The 18,832-nt window shown below is 52.6% G+C and overlaps 7 protein-coding genes across 9 annotated transcripts; 4 read left to right on the top strand and 3 right to left on the bottom strand.

The window, feature by feature from the left end:
* The first annotated feature begins 249 nt into the window (after nucleotides 1–249).
* PV05_11031 (uncharacterized protein) lies at nucleotides 250–3,156 on the top strand. Its single transcript, XM_013454479.1, has 2 exons — nucleotides 250–1,530; nucleotides 1,583–3,156. The coding sequence occupies exons 1-2, from the start codon at nucleotides 896–898 to the stop codon at nucleotides 3,078–3,080; spliced, it is 2,133 nt and encodes a 710-aa protein (XP_013309933.1). The 5' UTR covers nucleotides 250–895; the 3' UTR covers nucleotides 3,081–3,156.
* A 245-nt stretch (nucleotides 3,157–3,401) lies between these two features.
* Nucleotides 3,402–5,855, top strand: PV05_11030 (NADH-ubiquinone oxidoreductase 51 kDa subunit, mitochondrial). Its single transcript, XM_013454478.1, has 3 exons — nucleotides 3,402–3,878; nucleotides 3,930–4,917; nucleotides 5,036–5,855. The coding sequence occupies exons 1-3, from the start codon at nucleotides 3,525–3,527 to the stop codon at nucleotides 5,203–5,205; spliced, it is 1,512 nt and encodes a 503-aa protein (XP_013309932.1). The 5' UTR covers nucleotides 3,402–3,524; the 3' UTR covers nucleotides 5,206–5,855.
* Nucleotides 5,856–5,950: 95 nt separating this feature from the next.
* PV05_11029 lies at nucleotides 5,951–10,891 on the bottom strand. 3 transcript variants are annotated; one of them, XM_013454475.1, is made up of 3 exons: nucleotides 10,249–10,891; nucleotides 8,889–10,197; nucleotides 5,951–8,745 (listed from the first exon to the last, which is right to left on the bottom strand). In XM_013454475.1, the coding sequence occupies exons 2-3, from the start codon at nucleotides 8,950–8,952 to the stop codon at nucleotides 6,080–6,082; spliced, it is 2,730 nt and encodes a 909-aa protein (XP_013309929.1). In that variant the 5' UTR covers nucleotides 8,953–10,197; nucleotides 10,249–10,891; the 3' UTR covers nucleotides 5,951–6,079. The 3 variants fall into 3 exon arrangements, with proteins under 3 accessions (XP_013309929.1, XP_013309931.1, XP_013309930.1); XM_013454477.1 differs by having other exon boundaries at nucleotides 8,889–9,083; XM_013454476.1 differs by having other exon boundaries at nucleotides 8,889–10,891.
* Nucleotides 10,892–11,243: 352 nt separating this feature from the next.
* On the bottom strand, nucleotides 11,244–13,128 carry PV05_11028 (protein btn1). The gene is made up of 2 exons (XM_013454474.1): nucleotides 12,850–13,128; nucleotides 11,244–12,771 (listed from the first exon to the last, which is right to left on the bottom strand). Exons 1-2 carry the CDS (start codon nucleotides 12,962–12,964, stop codon nucleotides 11,555–11,557), a joined length of 1,332 nt encoding a protein of 443 aa, XP_013309928.1. The 5' UTR covers nucleotides 12,965–13,128; the 3' UTR covers nucleotides 11,244–11,554.
* A 774-nt stretch (nucleotides 13,129–13,902) lies between these two features.
* Nucleotides 13,903–14,817, top strand: PV05_11027 (uncharacterized protein; the record flags this gene model as incomplete). The annotated part of the gene is made up of 2 exons (XM_013454473.1): nucleotides 13,903–14,110; nucleotides 14,174–14,817. The coding sequence occupies 2 exons, from the start codon at nucleotides 13,903–13,905 to the stop codon at nucleotides 14,815–14,817; spliced, it is 852 nt and encodes a 283-aa protein (XP_013309927.1).
* A 662-nt stretch (nucleotides 14,818–15,479) lies between these two features.
* PV05_11026 (uncharacterized protein) lies at nucleotides 15,480–16,590 on the top strand (the record flags this gene model as incomplete). The annotated part of the gene is made up of 2 exons (XM_013454472.1): nucleotides 15,480–15,524; nucleotides 15,589–16,590. The coding sequence occupies 2 exons, from the start codon at nucleotides 15,480–15,482 to the stop codon at nucleotides 16,588–16,590; spliced, it is 1,047 nt and encodes a 348-aa protein (XP_013309926.1).
* On the bottom strand, nucleotides 16,539–18,739 carry PV05_11025 (uncharacterized protein). The gene has a single exon (XM_013454471.1). It carries the CDS (start codon nucleotides 18,610–18,612, stop codon nucleotides 16,609–16,611), a length of 2,004 nt encoding a protein of 667 aa, XP_013309925.1. The 5' UTR covers nucleotides 18,613–18,739; the 3' UTR covers nucleotides 16,539–16,608.
* Between the last annotated feature and the right edge of the window lie 93 nt (nucleotides 18,740–18,832).

Genomic DNA, 18,832 nt, shown 5'->3' with positions numbered 1-18,832 from the left:
AGTATGCTTCACGCCGACTAATGACCAACATCGAAGGAGTTGTCCGCCTGACTGTTTGCCTCCATGCTGGACTTGAGCGCTGGGAGGAAGGCCGAGGTCGGATCCGCTCACATTCAAAATCAATCTCTAGGCAGTCCAAGCTTAGACCCCAGATTCTATGAGCACCCAGATGGGCAAAGAAAGCGGCATGCGCCTGACAAAAGCCCGACGCACTGTTGGATCCCAACAGTGATCCCTGTTTTCTTCAATGTCTCCCCAAACGAGGGCCTGAGGTTCTCTATGATGATTTTGTAGCCCCTGTCAAGACCACGAGTCAATGGTGTCATGGCACGTTGCCGGATTCTTGAGCCACGGCTTTAGGAACCAGAACTGAACTTTTCAAAGTTGGCCGTTTCTCCTCTTTGACCCAGTTGCACAGTCCTAGAGGCTGTCGCTAACCAGCCGTTAATCGAGGACAACTTCTCCTTCGCGGGCAGTCTGGCATTTCCCTGCCTGAATGCGTGCAAGCTGCTCGACTGTGGTCAGAATAACACTGACATAGATCTATGCAGCCCTTGAATGCTGGGACCGCGGACACCGACGTGGGAGGCTTGGGCCAGCAAACGTCAAAACACCCTGCAGCAAACTCCGGAGACAAATAAAATCCACACAAAATATTCATCTACATCCAGTTCACTCACCCACCGACCACAGGTGAAATGAATATCACAGCGCGACGGCTACAGCTTTGACCCACTTTGACTTGACTTGTTCATTTTGATTTTCCTGGTCGCTCCTTCACTATTATCATTAATGTGCTTGATTTGGTTCGGCGCTTTCAATCGGCTGTACTTATCAGAAGGGCCTGGCGCATTGGGGTTCATTCGCGTGGAAACATCTGACGTTACAGCTAGTAATGGAGCCTGATGAGACCGAGTTGGATCAAAATGTTCTCAAGACGAGAGTCGAAAGCTCATCTCCGCCTCTGCACATGAACGAGCAAGTGGTCGCCAATGCAGACGTCTTCCGCAACCATCGTCGTCTTGTTGACTGGGTACTTGCCAACGACGGTTACTTTCATCCCCATGCTCAGATCGCCTTCAGCCAACGCAAAGGATTTCATGCTGTGGTTGTCGAAGGTCAACGCGCCGTCAGCGGCACCCGCATTGCAAGTTGTCCAATATCAACCACCATCTCGGTGCTCAATGCTCTTGATATCAAACCATTCTCAAGTCATGGATCTCGGTTTCCAGAGTCTTTCCTTCACAGTCTAAGCAAAAACCCAGAGTCCTTACAAGCATTCTTCCTTATGGATCAGTTGGCGCTCGGAGACAAGTCATGGTGGGCTCCATATATCAATACGTTGCCTACTGTTCAGGAGGTTACAGATTTGCAGTTTGAAGAGGAGGCAGACCGAATCTGGCTGGAAGGCACCAATCTCAAAGGTGGTCTTTCCGAGCAGACCGCAAAATGGAAAGAAATGTATCTCCAAGGCGTCGGACAGCTGAAGCAATTGCGGTGGCATAACGCCCTTAACGGAGCGTACACATGGTATGATAGCATCACACGTCAGGAAAAGCAGCGAAGCTAAAATTAAGTACAGGCCGAAGTTCCGATGGGCTGCAACGATATTCGGTAGCCGATCTTTCACCTCACAAGTCCTGGATGACACTCCACCAGCAGACGAGGCTCGCCATCAGTATCGCCAGACCCATGATGATTCTAGCTTACTGGTCAGACTATTCTCTCAGCGATTCGCAGTACTACTTCCGTTAATGGACTTGCTCAATCACAAACCGGGTGCAAAGGTCGAATGGCAGGCTAGGTATGGCTTTGTTGGCCTTCAGGTACTGGAGGATTACGAGTCCGGCGAGGAACTTTGCAACAACTACGGTCCACGCGAGAACGAAGGCCTTCTGTTGGCGTACGGCTTCACCATTCATGACAACCCTTATGATCATCTTGTAATTGGCATCAAATCCCCTCCAGGCTCGCCATTAGCGATCGCTCGTACATGGCAACCTGATCTACGTTCAGATCCAGAGCGCAGATGTTTCATCTTCGGCCCCCATCATCCTCGATCGACATCAGCTACGTTCCTGGAAACATCGTTATTCTCATTCGATCTACTAGACACTATCTCAGTCCTCTGCGCCAACGAGCGTGAGCTCCAGATGATGCTCTCCCGCAAGCAGACGCTCATGAGCTATTGTCTTGGCCAGGAGTCCAGGTTTGAAGACGGACGCATCGTCCTAGCCACTCTGAGCCAGTTGTTGACAGAGTGTATTGCAAGAGCATCCAGGCTCAAAGCTACCGATCCCTCACATTGGGATCCTCCTTTCACACCCATGAACTCGAAACAGCACCATGCCAAGGTCTATCGCGACAGTCAGCTTAGCATCGTGGAAACAGCCGCGGCTGTCTGCAGATACGTGCTCATGGTCTCAACAAGCGAAGAGATCGAGGAGATTATCATTGCCAAACTACGTCCCGCCCTGTCAGCTAGTAGCTTCAGCAATTTAGAACAGCTGCTGGGGCGCCATCAGAAGCAGCTAACACATTCATTCGAACTTCTGACTCCCGAGACCATCCTCGAGATGCTCCCCAAAGAGTTGTCTGCCTCGTTGCAGAGATGCCTGTCTGAAGTGGAAGCCAATCTTATCAGCATCGAATCTGAATTTAAGCCGCAAGCAAGTTCCGACAAGACTCGTCTTGCAGTCATCCTTGCTGCATTGTATGGTGACTACACTCACGGAGTCAAATTACCACGCAGAATCACTGAATGGCTCAAACAGTTGGCTGAGTGGTATCCGCTAGACCCAGAATCATGGGCATACGTGCCTACACCTGGCCCTTGGACACCAGGAGAGGAACCGCCTGAAGAGTTGATGGCGCTGCTTACGGCCCGAGCAGCTTTATCGCCTGCGTTTCCTGCTGAATCAGCTGTCAAGAGGTGGTTGAGGCCGGAGAGGTTGTGCTGGGGGTGGAATATTATGGAGGAAGAGAAGGTCAGAATTCCCGCGAGCGTCTTGGATCTAGAGAACAACATAGCCGGTACGCAAGGTGACAGCAGAGTTGTGATCTACTGGCGAAAATACTAGAGATGATACCCCGGAATGATATCTTTCCATATTGACTGATCGTATGAGACTCTGGTCACCATTCCACCTTGAAATACAAATAACCATGAAGCAGTCGACGCTGCAATATGCATGGAAAGATGCATTCGATATCAGCCAGTCCAATATTCGAGATCCAGCGGAAGGTACCTGATGCGTGGCTGTGTGGGTACTCGTGGTACTCATATGCTGCAGTGAAAAGCTCCGGCGAAGCATTTATCTCTCCGGCGGGCCACTTACCCATATCTGTTGGCACAAGCTTCCGCCCAATCAGCAAACTGCAATTCCACACCAAGACGACATCGACATTGAGTTGAATTCCCGCATACACCTTCTTTGCCTTGCTCTCCTCTCTTCGCGCTGGTCCTTCACCATCTCCCTCGTCACCATCTCCTCCTATACACCTATCCTCAGATACCAGCCGTCATGATCATTCGGCCCAGCGCCGCGAAAAGCGTGGCCCAAGCGGCCAGCAAAACAGCTTCAGCTTCACGACCTCTCGCCGCCACCAGCTCCTATTCCCTACAAACCCGCACATATGCCACCGTCCAAGAGGGACAACCCCAACAGCGCCGATATGGCGGGCTCAAAGACCAAGACAGAATATTCACAAACCTCTACGGCCATCATGGCGCGGACCTCAAGTCGGCAATGAAATATGGCGACTGGTACAAGACGAAGGAGATTATACTCAAAGGCCACGACTGGCTGATCAACGAGATCAAAGCCTCCGGTCTCCGAGGAAGAGGAGGCGCCGGCTTCCCGTCCGGACTCAAATTTGTACGTCCCACATGTACTGTTTTCTTGTCTTTTGCATACTAACCTGCGCAGTCGTTCATGAACTTCAAAGGCTGGGAAAACGACAAACGACCACGCTACCTCGTGGTCAACGCCGACGAAGGCGAACCCGGAACCTGCAAGGACCGCGAGATCATGCGAAAAGATCCGCAGAAGCTCGTCGAGGGGTGCCTGGTCGTGGGCCGCGCCATGAACGCCACAGCTGCGTACATTTACATCCGAGGCGAATTCTACCACGAAGCCACCATCCTGCAGCGCGCGATCCAAGAAGCTTACAAGGAGGGTCTGATTGGCAAAAACGCTTGTGGTTCTGGATACGATTTCGACGTCTACCTGCACCGCGGTATGGGCGCATACGTGTGCGGCGAAGAGACGTCGCTTATTGAATCGCTCGAAGGCAAAGCAGGCAAACCGCGCCTGAAGCCTCCCTTCCCGGCTGCGGTCGGCCTGTTCGGCTGCCCGTCGACCGTGACAAACGTCGAGACCGTGGCCGTTTGTCCGACCATTGCCCGCCGTGGGGGCAAGTGGTTCGCTGGTTTTGGCCGTGAGCGCAACCAGGGCACCAAGTTGTTTTGTATCTCGGGCCACGTCAACAACCCATGTACGGTCGAGGAGGAGATGTCGATCCCGCTACGTGAATTGATCGAGAAGCACTGCGGTGGTGTCCGTGGAGGGTGGGACAATCTTCAGGCTATCATCCCCGGTGGCTCATCGACGCCAATCCTGCCCAAGCACGTCTGTGACGATCAGCTCATGGACTTTGACGCGCTCAAAGACAGTCAATCCGGTCTGGGCACGGCGGCGGTGATTGTCATGGACAAGTCGGCCGATGTGGTCAGGATGATTGCACGGTTGAGCCAGTTCTACAAGCACGAGAGTTGCGGGCAGTGCACGCCGTGTCGGGAAGGTAGTGCATGGACGGCAAAGATGATGGAAAGATTCGAAAAGGGCCAAGCAAGAGCCAGGGAGATCGACATGATTCAGGAATTGACCAAGCAGGTCGAAGGCCATAGTATTTGTGGTAAGTCTACATTTCCCTTCCTCCTTCAACGACAAAAGCAGGCTTGCTTGCGTTGTTGGACTGGAGGCGACTTGTTCTTTTCGTGAATGTCTTGACTGACAAAGTAACATGGTTACAGCACTCGGTGAAGCATTCGCATGGCCTATCCAGGGCTTGATCAGACATTTCCGACCACAACTCGAGGCCAAAGTCAAAGATTATGCCAAGCAGCACGGCGCCGAGCCGTTGGCTGGTGGATGGGAGCCCGATTCCGCGAAGAAGGGTATTCTGGTTTCTCCCGGCATGTAGATTGGGCCGCTTGTGCTTGCGCTTGCGCAATCGAAGCGACGATTTGTTTGTTTGAAGAGGATGACGATGCTCGATAGAAGGGTGGATTGACTGTCCTGTCTGGATCGTATCCTCGTCATCCGCATCGTCCCATCTTCATCTTCATCTTCAAATCAACCGATCAGGCAATTCATTCATTCATGCGGACTCAGCTGGACACGGTATGGCGTGGGCCGATCAAGTTCGAAATCTTTAAAGAGGAAAGAAAGACAGTCTCAAGGAGAGCAGAAAGCCTCCATCCATCGCAGTTGTTGAATGGTGCACTCCCCTCGTGGGAGGTGGGCTGTAACGCAAATGCAGCCTGCATTTGCATATATGAATCGTCTTCGTCTCCATTGGGATTGAGGGGAGTGAGGGTGTGAAAGACGGGAGAAAGAAAATATTCCTTGATGTCTTGATGTTTGTGCGAGGCATGGCGTCCATGGCCCTTTCTACGTTCTGCGCAACGCACTTCCTCCTGTTTGCTATACGAGACAGAACTCATCAATGCAAGAACTTGTACATATCACGCAGCCTGCCCCGGCCTGCCACACGTTTCCGCTTGCATTGATTGCCTCCCTCCATTGCTGCTGAACAACCTAAGACCCTAAGCAGGTCAATTCTCACCGCATACTACTGTTGCTTGGTAACTAAAGTCGCCAGTCACTGGGTGCCGGCCACATCGTCTAAGTCCACGCCGACCACAACTAGGATACATTATCGATCATTGAGGCCAAAGATTGATCAAATTGGAGTTCATGAGATGGGTCATTATTATACAAAAATGTTGCCTGCAAAAGATTAGACTTCATCGCCGGTCATTGACCCAGAGCTGTTGGCCTTCTGGCACTGTGCTTCATGCAGCAGCGACAGCGAGCTGCCGAATCCAATCTCCCGGACTCTGTCCAACGTCCGATTCTGGCACTTTCTGAGGATCGTGTTTCGCGCGATTTTCACCTTCAGCGGCATCGCTGACTGGCTTCTTCTCCCCGTCGCCACCCTCATGGACTCCCAGACTGCTAAAACTCTTCTGCAAGGCCGTCGCCCCTGTTTTCTTAGCACGCTTCATCTCCTCTTTCCTGTCTCTTGCGTGAAGCGCGGCTCTTGCAAGTCTCTCCTTCTCAAGCTCAAACCCACGCTTACGCTCCATCAATTCTCGATACAGTCGTTCACGTTTCTCCTTGCCTGTGCGGCCAACACGTTTGACCTCAACACCATCATCGACGGCCTCGCACTTGAGCACCATGAAACTCACGCCATCGTGTGGCGTCTTGCTTGATTGAACTGTACTTGGTGAGGAGGGGCCTGCTTCTGGTTCCTCCGACCAAGCACGGGATTTGATCCCGAATCGTGCACTTTCGACATAATTCTCCAACTGGGGCAATACCAAGAGCGTAATGTGCAGATCCTTGTTCTCATCAATGGGTTTGGGTCGATCAGGTGCGGGGCTGCCTTCAATCCTGGGAGTCTGCTCTTCAAGGACTTTCTCCAGCAAGGCTTCGTCGACACTCGCCGGGTGTACCGAGGTGATAAATCCAGAATGCATAGCTGCGGCCACAGGATCGGAGTCATCTGTGTATATTCCGGAGCCCCAAAGATACCTCTCAGCGCAGATCAATCCTCTTTCCCGCTCTTGTAGCCATATTCGAGGTACACGGACGGTATAAGTACAGTTGACGTGTTCTGCATCAGTAAAGGAGGGGAGTAGATTGGGTTTAATAGAGATATCGAACTTCTGAGAGATTGGCTTGTTGACGTCGACAGGAGTGACTTCAGGGTCGTACTTGAAGAATCCCAGATGCCGTCGTTTGCTCCTTCGGGCCAAAGCGACGACATTTGAAATCCTGATGACTTTCTTTGGCCTAAAAAGTGAAGGATGATCTGCTGCGGAGGTCTGACGTTGGATTCGGTGATGAGGATGCAGAGAAGGATGAGAGGTTGGAGTGCCGGTCCGGCGGATTGTGCTGAGGCCGTTCTTCCGTGTGGACTCCTCTAAATCCAGTTTGTAGGAGTGCTGATATTTGCTCCTCTTGCCTCGGCCTGGTGCCGATTTCTTGACATCCCCTACTTCACTTTCAGCCCGAACTTCATCGTCAAAGGCCTTGCGATTCCGTTTGCCCACTCCAGAGGCACTTCGAGACATCTTCATCAGGTTCTCTTCACTCAAGCGGGCACCACCCTCGTTCTGCTTGAACGGACTTGCAGGTAGGGGCTGTGGTGTAGGTGTTGGGTTTGCAGATGTGGTACTCAAGCTGCTTCCGATGCCAGAGAACACACGACCGTGTTCAGTTTTGATGCCTGCATCCGGTGCCGGGGTTTGCGCTTGGGCTCCTTGCACAGCCTGGGGAAGAGGAGAGTATCTTCCTCGCTTGGATTCATTTGCCAAGCCTAGAATGGCTCTGTGCTGCGACAACTCATCGCTGCCTTTACGGGCTTGTTCCTCCAATCCACCCGATTGTGAGGCGACGGACCCAGCGAAAGGAGAGTAAGCTCGGTTACGTAGTCGGTCTCCAAATACTGATCGATCGCTTTGTGATTGAACCGAGTCTTGTCGCATCATATTCTGTGCACCAAACCCAGGGTCAGCCTGAGGGCCAAAAAGACTTGCATATGGTCGACTGTCATTGCCATTCAACTGTGGGCGTCGCAATTCAGGGGATTGTGATTGCTTGAAAGGTCGTTCTGCCGGAGCGGATGTAGGCTGGGAGAGAGGCGCATTGTGCAGGGGTCGCGGCAGACTTGGTGGACGTGTATCATATGGTCCGACAAAACCATTGTGGCGTGGAGGCTCAGGGCCGTTCATTGATGACTGTCCGTGTCGGTCCAGGTGCGCGAGAGATGGAGGAATACTCTCTGGACGGGTTGGCGGAGGAGGCGCGGGAGGAAAGGCCGTCGCAAGGCTTGGTTGTGGTTGACTCTCAGGTCTTTGTAGGATGCCACTTATGCTTGTACGACGAGTGCGCTCGTCGAACTCATCTTTCGGAGGCATCGCAGGCCCAAAGGAAGGTGACGGGTACGCGTTTGTTGATGGTCCGGTTCGTGCTTGCGTCTCGTAGAAAGGGCCGGGTCTTTGTGTCATTGTGCCCGAACTCGAACGATGCTGTCTTGACCCAAATACTGTGTTCCCAACTCGGTCCGGTGTTTTCGACCGTGGTCTGTAGGAGTATTCACCAACGTTTGGTTTGGAGGGGTATTGTGGAGGGGACATGACTGCGCCGAGTGACATAGGCGGGCCGGAGGTCGATGGTTGTCGCGAAGGTGTTCTCGATGGTTGGCCATGACCGTGGTAATGGTCATGTGCCGGTTTTTCTGGTTCTCCACCCAACATGGACGATATCGACATACTACTTCCCGGTCTCTTGTGGGGTGGCGGAGGACCATTGTTTGTGGTCACCGCAGGTGAAGGATGAGGTAGAGGAGGTTGAGAAAATCTGGGAGGAGGATAATGCTGTGGTGAGGGCGGCAACATTGGTCGCGAAGAAGGGCCGTACATGGGGTGTGAGTTCTGGGGGTCTGGGTAGCCTGCAACGGAGTATTAGATCTTTGCATTTACGTGCTTTTGATGTCGCGAAAGCACCAAAAGAGATGCGTGTAGCGCAGTGATAACTAGCGCAGGCACTTTCCTTCCGAGCCGCAGTCAAGGCAGGAATGATGGATGTACGTACCTGTGAACGATCGTGGCGGACTAGAAGGAGTGTTGTAAGGAGGAGAATGACCTGGCATCGCCATTACGGCAGATACCTGTTGTTGCGGATGTACAAGGGGATGGGAAGGGTGATGGTCGTCAACCGGGAAGGGGTATGGAGGGTAGTGATGATGCGGAGGCAGTTGCGTAAATTCGAGGGTGGATACTGCCGCAACTGTAGGAGGAAAAATCCGAGGTTAGCTTGGATTGTCAAGGACTGGAGAGGAGAAGATCGAAGCATCAACGTGCTTGCAGCAGCATTGAAGCCAGTATGTTGTCAACAGTGCAAATACGAATGCAAAGTGACGAGGGTAAGGGGAGGCGACGTGGATTGAGGATGCAGAAAGTGTGGATTCATGCGGATGCGATGCGATAGTCGACCGACGTGGACAGCATTCGCTTTCCGGGGAGCAGGGGAGCCGCCAACAAGCAGGAACCAGCAGCAGCAGGTATGACACAGAGACTTGCTGCAGCCACTCGCGGCCACGAACAGGGATGGCCACAGACAGCACGACCAAAAAGAGCCTTGGAGCTGGGGCCAGATGCGCCAGGGATGCCAGTGAGTGGATGGTGGGTGATAGGCGGGATTCGATCATGGTGTGGAAATCTGCGTTTTCGGGAACAAGCATCGACAAGGCCCATCAGGCATCAACAATGCCCCATAGGGCGCCCTTTTCTTGCGCATGGTTTCGGGAAGAGCTGAAGCTGTAGAGAGCTGACCTGCAGCATGCTCATCAGCATCAGCATCACACCATTCTTCACCCGCCAAGGACAAGCCCGCAAGCTGATGTTGTCGCTGTTTGTGTGGTCTGGACGGGACAAGGGTCTTTACTTAGCTAAGACGACGCCTCCCCGGCCGCCAAAAAGGGCCACAAGAAGCCTAAAATGTGGTCGGTGAAAAAGTGACGTCGATCCACCCGGAAATGGTACCTGGCTTGATGGTCCGGGTCTCTTCGCTGATCTGGCTATTGGCCCTGACCTCGGTCATTTTTCTGATCTGTGCCCACAACAATTTCTTGTATAGCTTCGGCTCCTCGAGAAGTGTCGCAAATTGTGCGGGTCGAGTCAACTGGCTGCCTTGTGCTCACCGTCTGCTCTTTCTGTTGCTGGCTCTGCTATTGTTGCCCCCATCATCGCTCGTAGGTGGCATGACCGCATATGCTAACGCATGCTGACAACAAGGGATCGGCGTTTCTTGCGTTCAAGATCGTCGCCATCTGGTCGGTACCAGAAATTGCCCGGATGGACGTATCATACGCACCCGCTGGTATGAGATGATGATGATGCTGCTGCTGCTGCTGCTGGCACCGTTGCCATACCTGGCATCGCTTTACACGTACCTGGTTCCATATGTCTTGCTTCCCTCCAGACTTGTTCGCCCTCTCCATTCCACGCTCCTTGCCATTGGGGTGGCTGCTGCTCATAGCCAGGGTGCGGTTGATAGGGACCCTGAACTTCCTCCTGGTATTGACTGAGAGCACTTCCTCTTGCAGGGTATATCATTCTCTGTCGATCTTCGGGCTCTTTTTGACGTCGTTGCTTGGACTTCATGGCTGTACTGAAACCGAAAAGGCTCGTTTCGTCGCGCCGGCTCCTCGTATGTGCCTTTTTGGCCAGGAATGATCGCGTTTGATAGTTGTGATATGCGCAATGAGGCTTCTCTTGTCGATATGCAATCGGCTTGAATCTTCAAGTATTCTTCATTGAAATCTTTCTTCGTTCGGAACATGGGCGGTATGTGCACGTGCTGGCGCCGTTGAAGACTTGCTCGATCTTCACTTTATCCGAGACTGGGGTCGATCGTCGTTGGTTGATTCACGGCTCGCTTAGCGGTTACTGGATGGATCGATTCGGGTTCCAAGGGTTTGGAACAGCAAGCATATCCAAAGATCTGGCGCCGGTATGCAGTTGTTTTACAGGAAGAAAAAGTAAAGACAGTGCAAACAAATGACTCGAGAATCTCAGAAGAGAACACGAAGCCAGTGGATGCATGCTCCTGTGGCTCCATTGTGGCTCTGGCTTTGCATCAATGAGTACTCGTGCTTTTTCTCCAGCTGCTTGCTGCATGCAAGACACGCTTGTAGGACCGCCGTAGTCCAAACTAAAACTCTCAAACTTTGTGTCACCGCTTCCTCCCACCTCCCACCAGCCGCAAGGGTGCCTATTTATGCGGGCCTTGCTGTCAGGGACGTGAGGGACCTAGAATGCATGCATCTTGACTGGGCACGTCGCCTCTTGTCCATCCGCAATGGCGTCGGCTTCGGAGGCTTCGGTGCACGCGGTTGGGATCGCCTGGCTCTCCTCGCAAATAAACATAATGTTACTGTCATGATTTCCGCTTTTATCAAAGGCACTGTCATTCCCGCTACTGATACATTGACACATGTCGCCCAAAAAAGACATATAGCATCGGGCAAGTCACCGAATTCCATTGCTTCATCACAATATGCATGATAAGCATGCCTTCGGTCAGCGAAGCTCCATTTCCGGTAGCCGTCAATTGACCAGCATCTGTCAGTTTCAAATTGAGACAGCCATGCCTGCATGCTTCTATCCGTGGTGGACACGGTCTCAACAAGTGTTGACACGATCCTTCGACAACTTGCAGACCAGATGACCAAAGAGAGGTCGTACCTATAACTCCCGTCACAATTTCTTACAATAATTCCTCCCATGACGGACCTGCCAATTGCATAGCCAAACCTCGAATCCCATACTTATGAAACCAGCAATACATATACCGCCTGAGTCGCTCACTGTCGTCGCCGATAGCGAAAACTCGCGGTCTTCCTTGAGGACGTTGTCACTGATTTCTGCAAAAGTATTGACATAGACCACTCCACCCAATAGCCCTTCCCAAAATATGATAGCGAAGATAATGTAGACGTTTGGAACGAAGTTGAAGATTGCGTGCGATGCTAACAAGACCAGATTGGCCACCTGCAAGAATGAAGGTAGGTAAAGGTTGTGGATTCGCAGAAACGGTGTCGAAGATCTCGATATAAAAACCCCTGCCTGGTAGATTGCATTGTAAGTCGGATAGAATGCCCGGAAGTGCTTGAACGGAGATTCTTTCAAGGGAAACAGGAGCGTCGGTGCTACGCCCTGGTTGATGGTGTATTCTGCCACATACACAAGCAGCAATGGCAGCATGTAAGGGAAGAAGAGGCCTCGGGCTCGTCTCAAGTTGTGTTTGAACGCTACCCAAACCGAAGGACGGCCATGTTTTGAAGTGAATGCCGGTTTGGTTCCATCAGGTGTTGACAGAAGTCCTTGTCTCTGTTCTTGTTCAATGTCCTCATTCTCCACGTCTTCAATCAGACTGTCTTGGTGCTTCTTGGTATGTGTTCGGAGCGGTCCAAGTGGGAGGATCAGAAAGAAGCTGATCAACATCACGACCGGCAGGCAGGCAGAGGCCAGCAGTGTCGTCCGGACACCGAGTCCCAAAGACGTAGTGGCTATCGCATATGCGCCTGCGCCTATTAGCCCGGCACCACCTGTTCCACTCCCCCAAGCGGCGAGACTGAACGGTCCATAATAATGTACCAATCCGAGGAAGCTTAGTTCTCCGCCACCACTGCTCAGAGAAGCGAGCATAACTCCCGCCATCTTGGCTGTTATTGTTCCTCCATCACTGTAGCCTGGGGTAAGGGCAATAAACAGCATGCCCATCACGGACAACGCCACGAAGATGAGGATTCGACCGGAGTACGGTATTGTATGGATGAAGTAGGGCGCACATAGCTTAGTCAAGAAGGAGGGAATGACATCGGCTAAAAGGACGACTCCTTTAGGAACATCTGGTCCGACCAGATCGAGTGCCGCAGATAAAATGATCACATAGAGGACGTTATTGATCAATCCTGTCTATGGCTTAGCAGGGATTGACGGCACCGAATGAGGATGAGCCTGAGAAAGCAACGACATGGCACTGAACTTACCAAATAGCCAGAAAGCCACGCAGACTCTCGTTTCTGCACCCTTGAAAGCAAGCTTCAGCCGCCCACGGAACATGGCCCAGGATGATGAAGGAGATCCTGGTAGAGGCAATGCCATATTCTGCACGGCCGATGCCTACCTTGTCGATGATTTAGCGTTCAGCATGATCGAGACGAATGTATAGATTCGTGAATTGAATGATTCCCTAGTACGGCGATAGAGATAAGTATGCGAATCCGAGTGCAACGAGATGGAAGGTGGAATTACGCAGGCAACTCCAATGGCACGTGCCTGCTACATGAACACAAATGACGAACCTACCTACGGAGTACCCTCGGTACCCACCACCTTTTCATCGTCAACAACAACGAACCACTTTCCCTTCACCTTTATATCTTGCCTTTCATACGGCGTACAACGGCGATGCCTTAAAAAGGGAGCTATGATGCTCCAACAATGCTACGGGGCAGCCCCATGACTTCTCCATCACGACCGGACAGACCTTGCGACGTGTCGCAAGAGGAAGATAAGACCAAGCCAGGCGCTGCTTGATCTCACTGTAGAATGTCAGCAAGGCAAATATCAAAGTTCTGCCTGGGGTCCCGATGTTCGTCGGGTTGTTAAGAATGGCTATTTCATCATGCTTGCAGATGAGCAGAATATCATACACGAGCACACGTGGAGTGACAGATCAACGACCGCCCTTTAGTAGCGGGCTTAGCCTTTAGTGTCGGGCTAGTGAGGCTAGTGGGCTAGTGGGCTAGTGAGGCACTAAAATAGGTGTCCGTCTCGCCGTCAGGTACTCCGTACCTGGCGAGCTGGTAACTTTCCCAGCTCCGGGGATGCTCAAGTACCACAAGTACTTGTCGCTCAGTCCCTCATCTTCCAATTTCATCCAGATCATTTCACCACGCCTATTCCGGTCAATGCATGCTCGACTCTTCCTTCGAGTCATCCCGAAGCCATCCAGTCCGCTCTTCCGCGCAGCTCGCCGTTCATTCTTCGGCACCCCAAAGCCTGCCACACCCTTTCGTGCTCACCACCCGCCGAGAGCAATGGACTGGCTTCTCGGCAATCATCGATCGTCTAGCCCTGTTGGCAATGCAGGGGGACGGCTCAACGATTTCAAAAGCGACCTCCACGATGCCTACCGCTCGATGAATACTCTAGAGCGCCAGCTCTGGAACGAGGCGTATTCCACCACGGTGCATCAACTAGGGTTGCGCCCCAATATGCAGTGGAATCGCGGCATCATGTGGACATGTAAGTGGCCGGCTGCAGCTCTCACTGTTACTGCCGGAACGTCGGTCCAGCTGACACTTTCAGGTATGGGAGCATGCGGTGTCGTTTTCCTCGTGTGGCAGTTCGCTCAAAAGGACGTGACAGTGCCAGGTATCCCGGCGGAATACCAGACCTTTCGAGCACGAATGCGTCTACGGGACTGGATGATTAGCAATTTCACTAGTAAAACCGACGATATACAGTCTGGCCGATGGTGGAACATGGTCACATCGGCGTTCAGTCACATCCAGCCCTGGCATTTGATCGCCAACCTCATAACGTTCAAAACGTTTTCACATTATCTGATCTACAGTGGGATCCCACCCCTTCGGTACATATCGCTGATACTGGGGTCCGCTGTTGCGGGTAGTCTGGTTTTCACGTTGCAACAAGGCCAGCTGGAACGGCGTGACCACATCAAACGCCTCGGTCTTGGTCTTTCTGGAGTGTGTATGGGACTTGGTGTTGCGGCAGCCGCAGTCGTACCCAGAGCTCAAGTGGCCATCATGGGCGTCGTCCCGGTACCACTCTGGGCACTAGTGTTGGGATATGTGGCCTTCGACAGCTACATGTTGGACAGCCCGGCGTCCAAGACTGGCCACGGAGCGCATATTGGAGGTGCTGCTTTTGGGGGTCTTTATTTCCTCCTCATGTTACGGGGAAAGCTGCCTTTGGCCAAGTGGTTTTGAGCAGAAGGTCCCCCCCTCAAGCAGCTTGAAGGGCACCGCATTCCTTTCTGGGCTGGAGACCGTCTGAGTATTCGACCTCTCGCTTGGGATCAGGGATAGGCCCGAGAGGGCGAATACTGGGAGATGCCTAGCTCAGAGAGGAACGCAACGGATGTGCAATCGCCATGACAGGAACAGCTCGCGAAATCTCGTCAGGACTGCCTATGTCTCTGAATGCATGTTGGCTCCCCCTTTGCTCTGGAAAAGTCTTCCAAGGCACGATCCTTCAAAGTCCATTCCATTTCTGTCGAGGGGCATTGCCTCTGTACCAGAAACGCTACTACGTATTCTTGTTCCTCTTCACAATCCGGACTTCAAAGGATACAAGCTTCGGCTAGACTGCAGTTTTCGAAGATCATGGAAACCAGAATTCCGAATGTTTTCATCATGTTCAACCCCACCATCATCCACTGAGGGGCGATGATGGCCGCACATCACGAATGATATCAACGTCACTCCACACCAATTAGTAATTGACGGCAGTACACAAGACTGCATCAGAATAAACCCGACCTCGCCGGCAGTTCATCATTGACGGAGGTATATCAAATCCCAGAAGTTCGCATGTTTCAATACTTCCCAGACACCATTTGTTTGCCAAAGTACACCGTGCATATCCCAAAATGTCGACTTCGCAGAAGGACGTGTTCCTGATCGGTCCAGGATTTGTAAGTTGGCGTTCTCAATATCTTCGTGCTTCATCGCAGTGGGCCATTTTCCTGACGATTGCAGATTGGACGCAACGTCGTTGATTTGCTCCTAGCCGAAGGCTACACAGTCACCACGCTCGTCCGTCGCGAATCATATGCCAAAGAATTGCAGAATGATGGTATTCAAACCGTCATTGGCAATCTCAACGACGACGCAACCATCACCAAGCAGACCATTGCTAGCGATATCGTCTTCCATACGGCCACCGCCGACGACTTACCATCAGTGGAGGCCGTGATCGAAGGCATCAAAGCCCGTGCCAAAGACGGCAAACAGACCATCTACATCCACACCAGCGGCACCAGCCTCGTCAGCGATGACTCGAAAGGCCAATACAAGGGCGAAAAGATTTACTCGGACGACAAACCCGAAGATATTGACGCTTTGCCGGACACGGCTTCTCATCGCCTAATCGATTTGGCAATCCTCAAGGCTCGCAAAGAACTCGGCACGAAGGCGAAACTGGCGATCATGATCCCACCGCTTATCTACGGCGTGAATCCGAAGTACAAGCGGCTGAGCATCCAATTGCCCACACTGACACGGTTCGCCCTTAAGCACGGCTATGCCGGACAAGTCGGCAAAGGGGCGTCGGTGTGGTCCACGGTCCACGTCCTCGATCTCGCGAGAGGGTACATCACACTGTTACACTGGCTCGAGCAGACACCCCCCGAAAAGGTGCTGGAGAATCCGTACTTCTTCTGCGAAAACGGTCAAGACTGCGCATGGACGGAGTTCGTGGAGACGATAGGACAAGCTTTGCATGACGCTGGACGGATCACGGATGCTAAGCCACAGACGATTCCGGAGAAGGATTATGGCGACCTCTTTGGCGAGTTCACGGCGTGGGTGGTTGGGAGTAATTCACGAAGTCGTGCGAAGAGGTTGAGGGGATTGGGATGGAAACCAAAAGAGAAGGATGTTTTTGCGAGTCTAAAGCAGGATGAGATTCCCATCTTGCTGGAGGAGAAGGCGGAGTTTAGTGGATATGCTGGTGTCGCGGCTTCAGGGGCGCCGTCTTGATCGTGGTATAGTAATCCATCAGAGTCTAGATCTTATATCTGGTTTCGCGGTCTCGTCTTCAAGTTCGGCAAGTAACACGCCCTCGGCGACATCGTCGCCTTCTTCATTGTCGAGTTCAATTGCCCATTTGATCGTGCCAGCTCTTGGGGCTCGGATTTCCAGTTCCATCTTCATTTGCTTCACAAAGGCGATCACCTGGTTCTCTTCGACGGTGTCGCCTTCCTCGACGAGCACTTCAATCAGCTTCCCGCTCATGGGAAGGACAATGTGTGCTTTGTTGTTGGGATCGCCTCGCCTGTGAGTGGAAGAAGTGGCATCCGCCGACGCCGTTGTGCTGTTTAGGGTCATCTTGTAGGACTGTGGTTTGGCGCCAGGGATGGTGTATGATACATCTGCGACGAGCGCTTCGGGAAACTCGTTGCACGTTATGCGGTCGATGGAGAGATGGTGAGCTGGTGGCTTCGTGGAGGATGATTGTCCGGGGGTTTCGAGCACAACGGTCCAGGCGTCACCCTTTCTGAATGTCGTGCCCGATGAGCCCATGCTGGAGGATTGAGTGCTGTTCATTGGTAGCGATGGCAGGTCATTGTCGAGTCTTGCGGTTTCAGCAGCGATCATCTCGCCGCTCTGCACTAGAACGTCGATGTTTTGTTCCAGCCAGCTCGTATCTGAGTCTCCCGAGGCGAATGTCTCATCTGCGACAATCGCTTTGAGGAGATTCAAATTCGTCTTGACACCGTTGACCTTAATCTCTTCCAACGCCCTTCTCGCCTTGACAACACAGTCTTCCCATGTCGATGCCGTGACAATGATCTTTGCCATCATATTGTCAAAATCCGCACCTACCACCCCACCTCGGGACAAATGACTGTCCACTCTGATCCCATTGCCAGTCGGGAACTGCACGTCGCTGACTTTCCCTATACTCAGCGCGAAGCCAGACAAGGGATCCTCTGCACACAGCCTCAATTGGATCGACGCTGATTTTGGCGCTTCCTCCACGTCGCCCGGCGACTCTCCCATCCTGGAGGTTGTGTTTGCTTCCATCTTCTGTAACCCCTGCGCAATGAGCAACTGCTCCTTCACCAAATCCACACCCGTGATACACTCGCTAATCGTATGCTCAACCTGCAGCCGCGGATTGATCTCGAGGAAATAGAACTTGCCCTGCCTCACATTGACGAGATATTCCCACGTCCCAAGGCCGAGATATTTCAACTGTCTCGCCATCCTCCCCGCCGACTCGATCACAGAAACAACGATTTTTCTGTCTCTTACAGGCGCCGGCGCAACCTCAACGATCTTCTGAAAACGTCTTTGCACACTACAATCACGCTCCCAGATATGTTTGATCCCACCTTTCCCGTCACCAATGATTTGGACTTCAATGTGCTTGTACCCGTCCACGGCCGCCTGTTCTGCGAAGACCGTCCGGCTTGGTGATTCGCCTATACACCTCTGTACGGCGTTCTCGAGGGCACTTTCATCCTTGACAAGCCTGATACCGCGCCCGCCGCCACCGTCGACGGCTTTGATCATGATCGGATACCCGACCTGGCCAGCGAACTGACGGATATCGGCGGCAGATCCGGTCGGGCGAGTCATGGCTTTCAGAACAGGCACACCGCATTCCGTTGCGAGCTGCTTGGCCTTGAGTTTGTCGCCTGTGCGGTCGAGAACGTCCCAGCCCGGTCCGACGACGAGGCACGATGCTTCGGTCCACATGCGCCGACTGAACTCGGGACTTTCGCTAAGGAAGCCGTAGCCTGGGTGTACGGCGTCGATGTCGTGCTGTTTGACCAGTTCAATGAGGTGGTCTACGTTCATGTATGACGAGGGGCTGGGGAGTTTGATGGCGTGATGTGGGCGGCCCAGGGAGACATGTGTAGCATCATTGTCGGTGTATAGGGCGAATGTTATGGGTGGGCTGGAGAGTTCGTGACAGGCTTGTAGGATCCGAATGGCGATTTCACCGCGGTTGGCGACGAGTATGCGTGATATGGGCCGCTGGGGATGTGGCATTGTCACGGCAGTTGATGAGCCGTTCTGTCTGTGGACGGGATCGTAGTTGTCTGCTCCTTTAGGCAGTGCTTCTATTTGTGAGGAAGCTGTCTATACCTGAAGCAGCTCTCCAGGTCGAGAGACGTTGATATGGTGGGGAGTTGTTCTATGGCTAATAAGTCTCGGCTCGACGTTGATGCGCCATGCCATGACTCCAACTTGGAAAAGAGCCGAGGCCTGA

This window comes from Exophiala xenobiotica (assembly GCF_000835505.1).
Source record: "Exophiala xenobiotica strain CBS 118157 unplaced genomic scaffold supercont1.7, whole genome shotgun sequence".
NCBI classification, from domain to species: Eukaryota; Fungi; Ascomycota; class Eurotiomycetes; order Chaetothyriales; family Herpotrichiellaceae; genus Exophiala; species Exophiala xenobiotica.
This window is presented reverse-complemented; position numbering and strand designations above follow the sequence as displayed.